Source organism: Mytilus californianus, unplaced genomic scaffold (assembly GCF_021869535.1).
Source record: "Mytilus californianus isolate M0D057914Y unplaced genomic scaffold, xbMytCali1.0.p SCAF_13, whole genome shotgun sequence".
In the NCBI taxonomy this organism is placed as follows: domain Eukaryota; kingdom Metazoa; phylum Mollusca; class Bivalvia; order Mytilida; family Mytilidae; genus Mytilus; species Mytilus californianus.
The window spans coordinates 34,000,846-34,013,938 of record NW_026262615.1 but is presented as its reverse complement, the minus strand read 5'-3'; the positions used below and the strand labels follow the sequence as shown (position 1 = coordinate 34,013,938).

At 30.6% G+C, this 13,093-nt stretch overlaps 1 protein-coding gene across 1 annotated transcript in view; it reads left to right on the top strand.

Moving 5' to 3' along the window:
* Nucleotides 1–10,834, top strand: part of LOC127723542 (uncharacterized) — a 56,846-nt gene extending 46,012 nt beyond the window's left edge. Inside the window, exons 4-5 of the mRNA XM_052230193.1 lie at nucleotides 7,677–7,891; nucleotides 8,473–10,834. Of these exons, the coding sequence (XP_052086153.1) occupies nucleotides 7,677–7,891; nucleotides 8,473–10,569 (2,312 nt within the window). The 3' untranslated portion in view covers nucleotides 10,570–10,834. The remainder of the gene's footprint in view (nucleotides 1–7,676; nucleotides 7,892–8,472) is intronic.
* The last annotated feature ends 2,259 nt before the right edge of the window (nucleotides 10,835–13,093 follow it).

The following is a 13,093-nucleotide window of genomic DNA, read 5'->3' as shown; positions in this document are numbered from 1 at the left end:
CCATACAAGTCACAATTTGTAAAAGTAAACCATTTTAGGTCAAAGTCATTATAGGTCAAAGTTCACATTTTCTATTGTCTTGCATGCAGATTTTGGCAAAACCATGAAATCAAATACCCTAGAATTTTTTTTTCTCAATCCAATAAAATTGGTATCCACAAAAACAAACAAAAAAGAGAAGGTAAAGTCTTCCTCTCAAACACATAGGTATTGGAAAAGTCTTTTTGTACCGAAAATGTCTTCGGATGACCACACAAATTCTGATGTATAAAGATCCATGGAAATTTTTACAGTTAACAGAAAAAAATCATTTGTTTAGAAAACAGGGACAAAAATGAATTACATGTTTTCAATGCTATCTTCAAGCCTGATGAAGAGTTGCTCTGTATACCATAATTCCTGACTAATTTTCGTCTTATTAAACACATGTTGTTGCATAACACAACAAACCAGGTTTAATTTCAGCATAAAACGGGTTTCAGCTCCCTGTGGTGTACTTATATTCCAAAATCATGTTAATTTTTCTTCTAATAAATGACAGTATTTTACCAAAGGGAAAAATATATAGCAGATAAAATGTTGATTTTATCCTGTTAATTCACTAACAAGAGTTCTAATGATTCGAAATTATCCATAAAAACATCAGGATGGCCATGTGGAAAGGTTAAAAATTAGGTCACAAATAGATATTGTTGTATAACGTTTGCTTGATAAAACTCTGTGAATAAACCATATGTTGAAAAACACGATATAAATTTGTAGATCACGAAAGTACAAAAGTCACTTGGATAGAAAATTGTTGATCTTGTGATTTCGGGGAAGAAGGGCACACAAATGAATAAGAAAAGTAGAGAAAAGGAATGGGGCAGAGGCAGGGTTTAGGTGGTCAATTTTTCGTAGGAAATCTTTTAATCTTCCTCAATTTTTACAGTGGTAAAAGATTTGATAAAAGGAATGAAAATATAGAAATAATTGGTCCTGAAATAACCCAAATGTACCTCTTAAAAATCTTTAACTTCAGGTCCGCATCCAGACTTAACAATTAAGTTCCTAAATATGTGAATTTAAAATGTTAAAAAATATTTAAGCTTCAAGTTTAAATTTATTTTCAGCATCACATATTATAATTTATTTCAGTAGGAAAATTTTACCTATAGTTCATAAGAAAGAAACCATTCATAAATCATGAACTACACATTAAAAATGTCCTCTCTCAGGAACAATATCATATGCCATCATACTGACTAATATGGGTAGAAATTAATTCAAAAACAAAAATATGCGTATAAATGCTTTTGACATCTCAATGAACTCTTGATGGAGTCTAGCCCACGTACAATTTTGTAAAATTATACCACTTTGGGACCTCACTGATAACTTGAAACAAAAAGTCAATAAAAACACCTCTGACAAGGACAGGTCATTTCGTATTTATTAATTTATACAACATTTTTCAAGGTAGATTTGGTTTTTATAGCATAAAGCTTACTGCATGCATGTCCAAACTTAATTAAAAAAGAGCAGACCTTTTAAGAGATCGGACATTTAAACGTGATATGTATAATATAAACGTACATGATCTTAATTGAAAAAGTTTGGATTTAATCATCGGAAATTCAATAGAATAAAATATTTTGATCATTTTTTGAATGGTTCAGTACCGTTTAATAAAAACATTTTTTTAAACCTTATTGCATTTTTGAATAGAGATGCACACAAATAACTAAAAGAATTGTATAAAAAAAAGAGGTAAAAAAAACCTAGTCGTATGTAAACATGTTGTCGATCCACGTCTTAAACTGGGATGATAGAAAAAACTATAAGGTAATTTATTAAGATACTTTGAAATTTTAACTTTTCCTTGTAAACAGATAAATTAAAACGAAAAACCTAACGTAGATAAGAGCTCATTTATGAATATTGTTTTATACAAATGTCAAGTGTTCGTATTAATGTTGTTTTTAAACTAAAGTAAAGTGTGTGTAAGAATTAGGCAATTTCTTTACGATCAAAGTTCATAGCTTTTTAGCCTCTTTCACACATTTGAGAAATTATGAATAGTTTATTCTTGTATCTCAATTGTATATTTCTACTTGTTTAGCCAAGTGCAGTTGAACTGTATATTATGACAAGGTCATACGATAGATCAACACTTTATTTTTAAGGGCATATTCTTTTTTGTTTCACTGCTATAATCGTAGTATTATTCAATTTATAAGCAGCAACTCTTTTCCTTTTCACAAAACGTCTAATGAGGAAAAATACTTGTAAGTCATGGTCATGAGCCATTTCATTATTACTGTATCGTAAGAATTTTTTGTGAAGCGAGCTGCAGGACCAAAGCCAGGAACCTCTAAACATTGGTTGTCTAGATTACAGCTAGGGGTTAGGCAGCAATTTAAGGGTCTGTTTTCAAACACAATTTAAACTTTAATAGTTCTAATTGGTTTTCTTCCCGCCCCTCCCCCCTTTTTTCCTCCTGAAACACACATATCTATGGATATGATTCATTTGAAAGCATATTTATTTAAAAATTTTCAAGTTTTGTTTTTCTTCAATAAAAAATTATTGATAGGTCATTCCTTTGAATAATGAGCTAATTTGTCACAAAGATCTTTAGCTATTTTCACAAAAATAATTACAACAAAATTTATCGAAAGTAATATACTGAAATGTTCATCATCAAATTATTTTTCTTGTATTATTTATTGTGAAATGAGTTGCAATTCTTATAACTTTGGTGGCTTTCTGATTCAACACAAGTTCATTGGTGACCAAAGTGGAGAATGTCCATCCTTCCAAAATATAATTGTTACATGTGAATAACTTATCAAACCAACATATATCTAACAATCACGCCCAATTAATCATCATTGATTCAATTCGTAAAGAAACAAAAACAAGGAAAAAATACATTTACATTTTTTCAAGTTTCAAATTTCAAATGATTAATCATTGAATTAGTAATCACACCTCCAAAATGTTGATAATATTTTTTTTAAATGAGTACATGATTTTGTCCTTTAGAATTTGAAACAGCTTTAATAATCAGATAGATAATAGATAATTATTTCATATTGACCGGTTGATATATATGTTTCCAAATGGCATTTTTAGCTGCAGGAATTTTCAAATTATTCATTTCACATTCTGACCGAGGTCAACCTAACCACTGGTCATTTATCATGCCGTAACAATATATTAAAAATATACCTAGGCTTTTTAGTGAAAGCAAAATTAACGATAACAATCTTTCCTCAACAACAATTTTGAGTAGTATTTTTTCTGCATGGTTGATTTTTCTCCCTGGGAGCATATTTGGTCAGTGAATGTCCATTTTGTTTCTTTTTTACCTGTTAAACTAACAGCCCGTTGGAAAAATTGTGTTATTAAAAAATAAAAAGTACCAAAGGGTCAAATAGTTGATGTAACATTTTGTTACCGATATATATAATGTGGGGACCGTGTCAAGCTCACAGCGGTACAAGTATATTTTAAGTATTTAAATAATGTTTTTAAGCAATTTAGCACATGGATGCTAACATTATACAAAAAATGGTTTTAAATCAATAAAAAATTTCATATAAAACTTGTTTTTGGCCATGGGTCATCTAAGTGTCAAGGGTGGATATTTAGATGTCACAGTTGTGTTGGTTTTTTCTTATATTTTTTTATATCGTTAGCTAGATACATTAAATAGTTTTTGGAATGTAAATATACGTAAAGCTCTATGAACTTTTGGTAAGTGGAATGTACACTTTAAAAGATATAAACATTCAAAATTAAAAACAAGAAGGTAAAAGTTCAATTGAAAAAAAATGGTTATATAATGTGTAAGATTTTTTTTTTTTTGCAGACTTGATATTTTTTCCTTGATCATTTTCAATCTTGTACATTTTCATAAGATAATGGAGTGAATTTTTGAGCTATCGATTTTACAAATTCCATTTGATATTTCAATCTGTTGTTTTATTTTTGAATCTTTGTTTTTGAAAAAAAATTTGGACAGTACCCTAAATGAAATTAATTAATAAATGAGATTTTATTAGATGATAAAAAGGAGATAAGGAGAATAAGACAGCAGCCTAACAACACAGCAAAGAAACTAGACATCTAGAGGTCAATATCTGGGTCCTTGGTCATAAAACTTTACTCAGTACTCGCAGTATAAAATTTGTGCTTTAAACACCAAATCCAGCATTTTCATTGGTTGATTTTTTAGTCCGAGTACGATAATTGTGCTCGAAATGTTTATGACCGCAAGGCCTGGTCTCCAGCAATAGAGCAGGGACTATGCCATATGTCAAGCATTAAATCTGGTCTCGACATTAGTTATCCTGAATGAATTCAATAGTCATGATTTTTTGCATGAAAATATCAAATTTTGAAACACAACATGCCGAAAAAATGTTTTTCAACAGTAGAATATCTTATGTAAAAACTGGTGTGAATGAAACATGCTGGGATATTTTGTAGTTTTCCTTTTCTATAAATAAACAAGAAAAAACTTGGAAATTGATTTTCTATCCAATCAAACAAAATATTACTATAAGCTAGCCTACACAATCATATATTGATCCTTATTTATAACCAATAGACAATTTTCATATTACCAACTTTTGACTCTGAATTATATAATTTTTTATCATGTTACCTACTCTGTGGTAAGACATTCTGGTACTCTGTCGAGTAAGAGCAACTAAAAAAAGTAAAATCAAGCTAACAAAGGGTGCAATTTGGGAGGAAATATTTAAAACTGTTTCTGAGGATTTTGTAGTGTACAGAAAATATAAAACAGTTTATTTTTTCCCCAAATTGTACCGATTGAAAGCTTGATTTTACTTCTTTTAGTTGCTTTTACTTGACAGAGTAGCAGAATGTCCAACCACAGTGTAAGTAACCTGTCCAAAAATTATAAAATCAGGAGTCAAAAGTTGGTAGTATGAAAATGGTCTATTGTAGTTTAAGCTCTCTTTTACAAGCTTTTTCAACAATTGATCACTCTCACTATCAATATATATCAAAACCAAAACTAGATTGCTGTGACCTAATAATTCTGGTTGGGTAATTTTGTAAAGGAGTGTACTAATACACATGTATTAAGAAAATTGAACAGTGTCAAACTCAAATTTACAATTTTATCTCATCTGGTATCTTTTATATGAATATAAGCATGATAAGTTAAATTTTGTTATTGTTTTTTTCATAATAAGCATTTTATATCTTTTCAAAAATATCACCTGTCATGTTGAAGAAAAAGGTCATCCTTAATATTGCTTTGTATGAATGAAAAAAAGTGTAAACTGTCTTGTTTGTTAACTCTTATACTTGTATGTTTTTAACTGTTTTGATTTTCATTGAAAACTTATTGAATGGAAACTTTTATTTTATTTGGACTCTAAATTGATTTAAAAGTCCACTTTAAAAAATTACATAAGAAAAAACTTAAATACACATTTTTTCTCAAGGTTTATAAACCAAGAATATAGTGGGATCAATTGTACTTTAACGTCTGAATGCGTAACTACTTTTTGGTTCGTTTGTCCATCATAATTGGTTGGTCAAGGGACCAAAAAATGTGTCTAAATATTAGTTTTGTAAAATAAATAAAATGTCAATTCATTCACATTGAAGGTTTTTAATTGTTTGTTTAAGTCTTTTTTTCTTTATCATTTAATCTATCGGGAGTGACCATTCCGTTTTTTAACATGGGGAAAAACACATCTTATACATTGAAGGTAAAAAAAAATCTTTTTTTTACATTATTTGTATGATATATGATACAATGTGTTGTTTTATGAACATTTTTTTTTGTATTTTTTTTTGTATTTTTCAATTATCCATTTATAACTTGTTCTGTTTAATGTTAAGTTATTTAAAACTACATGTCCGGAAATTTTCAAGTACCCACCTAAAATTCCTAAAGCTTGACCATTAGTGTTTTAATAGATACATTCTTTTGTTGTTTAGGATAAAATCCATTAAAAACATCATCAGAAAACCTTTTTATTCAATAATCTGAAATAATTTTACGATAAACTTTCTTTGATTTCTGTCACAGGAGGCTTAAGAAATGAGAAAACACCAAACCATGTACATATGAAATCAACAAAAAAGTTTTCATCAACAAAAGTATAATTTAAAAGCTGATAAGAATTTTGGTCATGGTTACTTTTGACACAAACACTTCAATAAAATTTACAATAATAGACCCCAGATTTTCAAGTTATTATAAACTTGTATAACTTTCTGTCCATTCGCATGAAAAATAAATTAAGCAGTTATAAATTACAATAATTTATAGATGGAAAACTTTATTTGTATTTGCCCTTAAAAACTTTAAGTATAAAACTTTACCTATGTTGACTCTAGATAACACTTATCATTGAATTTTTGATCGCCGTGGAAAGGTGCGACTCGCTGGCTATCTGTTTAAATGACCGATTTACTACAAATACCTAGTGATTAGTAAAATACTATATATAATACCCACAAAAAATGGATAAGGCATGTGATCTCGAAATTTTTATTCTGTCATTTCAAAATCAGCAATTGGAATAATGTTAACTGTTTACTGAAGGCATTGTCCAGTTTCCCGACATCATCCACTAAAATAAGAATTTTGGGGAATTATACTTGTTTGTTGAAAGTAATGAAAAATCCAAACAAATATTTATTATTTTGATATATGTTCAGTTATTTGATTAAAGGGAGACTATCCATATGATTTTAAACAGTAGATTAAAGTTAGCCTCTGGTTCCTACAAGTTTTCAACACAAGTTATACTCTTGGCTGTCATCTTGCTGTTCTATTATGTTTTACATAAAATCAGTTTCCAGATGTGTTTAATTTTTTATTAAAGTAAAAAATTCTGGTCAAACTTATACAAAAAACTATATTGTCATGTTAATGGAAATATTTTTTCATCAATTTCTATCTAATTTTATGGGTGAAAAAGACTTTCTATTAAACAATATTTAATAGGAATTAATACTGTTTGTTTCCGTATTTTTCCATAATGGTCATTTCGGTTTAACATAAGATAAAAACTAAACGGCTTTGTGTTGATTATGTACATACTAAAAGCATGCCTTAATTGGTTTTACGAATGTAAATATTTTGTTCCCTGAATTGATTATTTCATAGTACGAATGAACTTTAGTCTTCTAGCTCTGACGTACTTAAAACACTTTATTTGTACTGATTTCGTCACAAATACAGTTGTATATTGAATCATGAGTAGTATAATATGGGTTTAAAGTTTGTCTGAAACTTTTTTTATAAAAGAATCTGATTGATCCAAATAAGGAAAAGGGAATAATATATACAAGTTATGATGTCATATAGTAGCTTAGTAAAGGTTGACATCAGACTGTACAGATATTCAATATATCACCACTATGTTAGAATTTTTTATTTTGCCTCATACTATGTGCAAAAAGTGCACTCGACTTTTAAATATATATATAATAGTTTGCAAGTTACACTACATCAGAAGGGAGAAAATCCTTGAAATTAAACCACCAGTTTATTGAATGACTTGAAATTAAAAATTTTCAATTCATATTTGTATGCAGCTTTTTGCTGATATCACATTTAATTATTTTATTGAATACTTATATTGTACATATGCTTTCCTATACCAATTTTAATGGTTGACTTTCATTTTTTATAGGAAGAACCCAAGCTGATTTCGAGAATCATATGACTTGCCATTTTGAACATATATGTCCCCACTGTGATTACAAGTCTAGAACAGAAGGCCGACTTAAGAGACATATTAAAGATTTTCACACAGACGACCCACCAGACGGATTCGGTTCCAAAAGGAACATGGGCAGACCTAAAGTCTTCAGATGCAAACAATGTGAATTTGTTGCCACCGAAAAAGTAAGCATGGACAATAAATAAGAGTTGTACTGGGCAAATATGGGCTTGATTGAATAGGAAATTAATTTGAAATTCATTTCCAACAATAAAAATTGCATTCTTTGAATGTAGCAAAAGTACTATATGCATGAAAAAAAATATTAAAATTTGAATTACAAACTGTTCTAATTTGGGAGGGGATAGTGTAACATACATATAGTTGAATAACAATAATTTTATACCATATAAAAATAAGGAGATGTGGTATGATTGCCAATAAGACAACTGTCCACCAAAGTTCAAATAAAGTGGATGTAAGCAATTATATGCAACTACCTTCAACAATGAGAAAAAAACAATACCGTATAGTTGGTTATATATACTATTAATGTAATTATAAAAGTCATGACTTACCGGTAATCTAAGACACCATATTCTATATTATACATAAAGACAGACACGTATGAAAGATAAAAAAATAAATGTAAATGTCAGGTTCTCAGGAAGTGTAGGCATTACCCTGCAGCTTAGTAAATCATACACTTTATACATATAATCAGTACATGAATACATATTTATATGCTTAAATTTTTATTTTTCAGACTGAATTCTGGGCACATGCTAGAGCTCATATTAAAGATGACAAAGTATTACAGTGTCCACGATGTCCGTTTGTTACCGAGTATAAACATCATTTGGAGTATCATCTTCGCAACCATTTTGGCTCGAAGCCATTCAAGTGTAACAAATGTAACTACTCATGCGTAAACAAGTCAATGCTCAACAGCCACATGAAGTCACACACCAATGTTTATCAGTACAGATGTGCCGATTGTACGTATGCTACAAAATACTGCCACAGCCTCAAACTTCATCTCCGTAAATATCAGCATAAACCTGCCACTGTTTTGAACTCTGACGGAAGTCTACCTCAAGGAATTGATGCTGATGCATCTGGACTATCATTACTGCAAAAGAGGGGTCCACCAAGGGGACCAAGAGGTCCTAGAAAGGATAAATTTGATCCATATATGAACAGCATGTTCAATCTACCTCAGTCACCCATTCATGGACTCCCACCAGGAATGGGTGGAGCAATGATGTCGCCATATTGGCCATTACTCAGTCAGCTTCCTAATGGATTCCACCGCCCACCACCTCTAATTCCAACCTCTTCACCAATGTCAATGAATTCATCAATCCATTCCCCTCAGCTACCTCAACACTTATCCAAGATGGGAGCACCAAAGACTCCTGATGGAGACAATTCAAGCAATTATCCATTCAAGTGCAATTTCTGTTGCTATGGAACCGGCAGTAAACAGGAACTGTATAAACATTTAATGAAAGTTCACGCAACTGAAAACCAGGATTTATTTTCAATGTTTGGCTTGTCCTCCGAAGCTTTACTTGAGGAACAGAACCGCAGACTCAGCATGATGAAGCACAAGATGGAGGAGAGAAATTTGGATGATAGCTTGAACGATGAGCTTCATATACACACAGATGGTGAAGATGAGGATCAAAAATATAGTCCGCATTCCTGGTCACATTCATCACCAGTTGAACCAGCCAAGATTAATCGAAATAATGGTCGATACAGTATGCCAGAGTTGCCTGTGAATTATTACAGAAATGGAAATGCTAGTCCCAAAGATTTAGGTCGGGCCGAAGGAGAAGATATCATTAAACAGATGATGAATAAATTCGGAACTGGGTCACCTATGAATGCTGCTAGACCTAAACTGCCTCATCAGCGTGAAAGTCCTCTTGACCTTACAAAGCGTAAATATCCATTTTCATCTAGTCCGTTATCTCAGGAAGAAATGTACAACAGAGAAATCAATCATGAAGGTGATGCTCATTCAAGTGGAGAGAGTACGTCTGCTAACGATAACAATGGCCAGAGCCCAAGAAAAAGGTCCAGAAAAGGAAAAGCTTTCAAATTAGATAGACTCTGTCTAAAATTGCATGATAAACATGATGATGCTGAAAATGGGAGTGAAAATGAAGAATCTGAGTTTTTAGAGAATGATACCGTGGGAGAACTTCAGATTGATGAATCCAGCAACATGGATGAAGAGTTGAGAAATAAAGATGAAAGTAGAGATGTAAATGAAGCTGATGAAGATGGCAAGAAAGATGATGATATTGAGGAAATTAAAAATAGCCTTCAGTACCTTAATGAAGGAATGGCTAAGTCCCAATCAGAAAAAGCACCAGAGAGAAAGTCACCCGATTCTACCAGAAATCAAAGTGGTGATGAGGTTGCTTCAAGTCAAGCTATAACTAGTAGCCAAGATGTTATTTTGTCTGCAAGAAGGGAGCAGACAGAGCTATCAATGCAGACTTCACAAGCCTTGAGACATCAAACTGAACTTGCCTGGAAGATGTTACAAAATGGTGGCAGTGGTGGCCATTTTCCTTACATGTCACTGGAGCAGAACGGCCATAATCAGGATTTGGCAAAGTTAACCACTGCAGCACAGCAGATGATAGCAATGAACAATCGTAAGAGTGGACCTAATGGGAAGTATGAATGTGCCTATTGTGAAATTGCATTTAAAGACTGTGTCATGTACACAATGCACATGGGTTACCATGGTTACAAAGATCCATTTAAATGTAATATGTGTGGACATTGCAGCAAGGACAAAGTTGAATTCTTCCTTCATATAGCTCGTGCTGCTCACAACTAAAGACAAAATGACTGTTTGTGAAAAAGCATTTTGTAAGCAGTGTTTTTTTGCATGATGACATTTTTTGAACATTTTTGCAGACTTCATAAATATTAGTGATATAATAGACAAAAAATGGATATTTAAATGTTGTCTAAGGTCAAAGATTTGACCTTGTTATTGACATTTGCATTCCCAGATATTGTTTTGGCAGCATTACATCCAAGTTGTTAATACTAGTCATATAGATTGTAGAATTTCTAAGGGAGATAACTTGTACTGTATTTATACTATTGTTTGTTTTAGTGGGTGGGTGGGTTTCTGTAAGAGTACATTATGTCGTTAGATTACCGGTAATGTACTGTGCAAGGTTGATATTTCTTTTTGCTTATTTTTTTTATAAAAAGACTAATATTTGAAAATAGATTTGTTAAATTATCCAATCATTCAAAATCTACAAAAAATACTGTTAAAGAATATTATTTGGGGTAAAGTTCATACAAATGGTATGTTTGTTTTTTTTTTTTTTTTGTTTTTTTTTTTTTTTTTTTTTTTTTTTTTTTTATTTGGAAGAAATTTATGAAATATAAGGTTATTTTTCATTTTCCTGTAGAAACTTTGTAAATAGTACACAATTAGTGCTCTCCAAGCAGACATTGTTAGTGTTATATTATTTTTTGTTGTTGTATACAATGTGTCTACATCTTCAAATAGTAATGAGTTATGATATATGTTAAGTTAATGAATTTAAGTGTTTTTTTTGAAAAAAAGTATTTATGGAAATCCAAATGTAAAACATCTACAAAAAAAGATTGTAAAAAGGATACTATTGAGATAAATATAACAAAGCAGTTTAAATTATTGAAAAGAAATGATATTTACCTTCAATATTTTTTCTTACAAAGAGCCCTTATAAAGTTTTAATTTGGACTTTAAGGCAATTGAAGTAGAAAATTGGAAAGGGGAGGTAACTTTATGTAGATCATTCAGGGGGTGATAACTCTTGAAAACTTTAAGATTATTTTTGTAAAATAAGCCAGAAAATATATATAATTTGTTGTATTGTATATGCTTGTTGTAAGTAATATTATTGTTTTAAATCTCAGGGAACATTATTATTAAAGAATTTTAATGCCATTATTTGCCAGAATTTGTTTGAGGTGCTTCTGGGAAAGCTGTAATAAATTTCTGGTACACAGAATGTGCAAAGAAATTCCATCATTAAATCAATATTCCCTTAGTTACCTCAGATTAAGTTTCATGTTCATTGTGTTATTTGCATAAATAAAATGTAAATATAACAGATATTTTACGGGAAAAACTTTTTTTTTCTTTTCTTTTTGATATTTTATTTCACCACTAGTAGTTGAGCACTTTTTATAACAATTTTTACTTAATGCATTTTAACAGTTGGGTGCTTTGCACTAGTAGTGCTATACATTTTCATTTTTAGAGTGACTTTAACATAGAACACTTCCCAATCTGATTATTACCAGTGTTTTCTCTATAAAAATGGATGAATGGGGCGCTGGGGAAGTGAAAAAAGCATTGTTCTAAAAAAAACGGGGGGATTAATTTTTACAAATACCCTTTTAATGTAAAAAAAATTTATACAGAAAAATATGACTACGCAGATTAAACAAATTTAATAATACGCATTTTTTACTGTTCATTGCTACATAAAATTTTATTGCAACCTATGTTTACTACAACTTATACTAGAAATATACATGTTAAAGAATGAAACAGATACAACAAATGATTTGATTGGGGCATAGAATTGAAATGTTAAATACCAAAGTTTAAAAATAGATCTTAGGAAGTATTTGTTTGTTCCTGCACTGAGCTATAACTGAAAATATTCCAAGTTTGCTTAAAAAAATGAAATCCTTAATAATATGATGCTCAATGACTTCTACATGTTTTTAATGTGCAATTAATTAGTTTAGTATAATATATTTAGCGAAAGTAGATTAGATATTTAATTGGGTCATCTTAAAGCTACTGTAGCCGCCTACAGACAGGAAGATTTTTTTCACTCCTGCAAACCACAGGAGTGTTTGTTAAAATTTTTTATTTTTTTTATGGAAACTTTAACCTGATATGATGCAGCACAATTTGAATCCTTGAGATGACCCCCTGATTAATTAGATATATACACATTATAAGGACAGAATTCCAGTGAGGAAAAACCTAAAAACTTTACCGATATATTTGGCCTTGTCAGTTTTACTCTTGATCGCACTGCCCTCATTGATCTAATTCAGAAATATAATAGAGGACAGTATGTTATATATACCTCAGTCAGACTACCTCAGATTTGTACAAGTACAACAGCATCTTAAACACAGAAAAAGATTCAAGATACATGTAATATATAATCATCTTCATAATAGTCTGTAAAATAGGAGAATTTCAACCATCATTTGTATGCATTGAAGAAATTCTACTCTCGTTCAATTTACCTGTGTAAAATCTTGACTTCCCTGTTGGCACATCTGTCAGGTGACACTGAACTATAGGTCACATTTTACATGCAGATGTA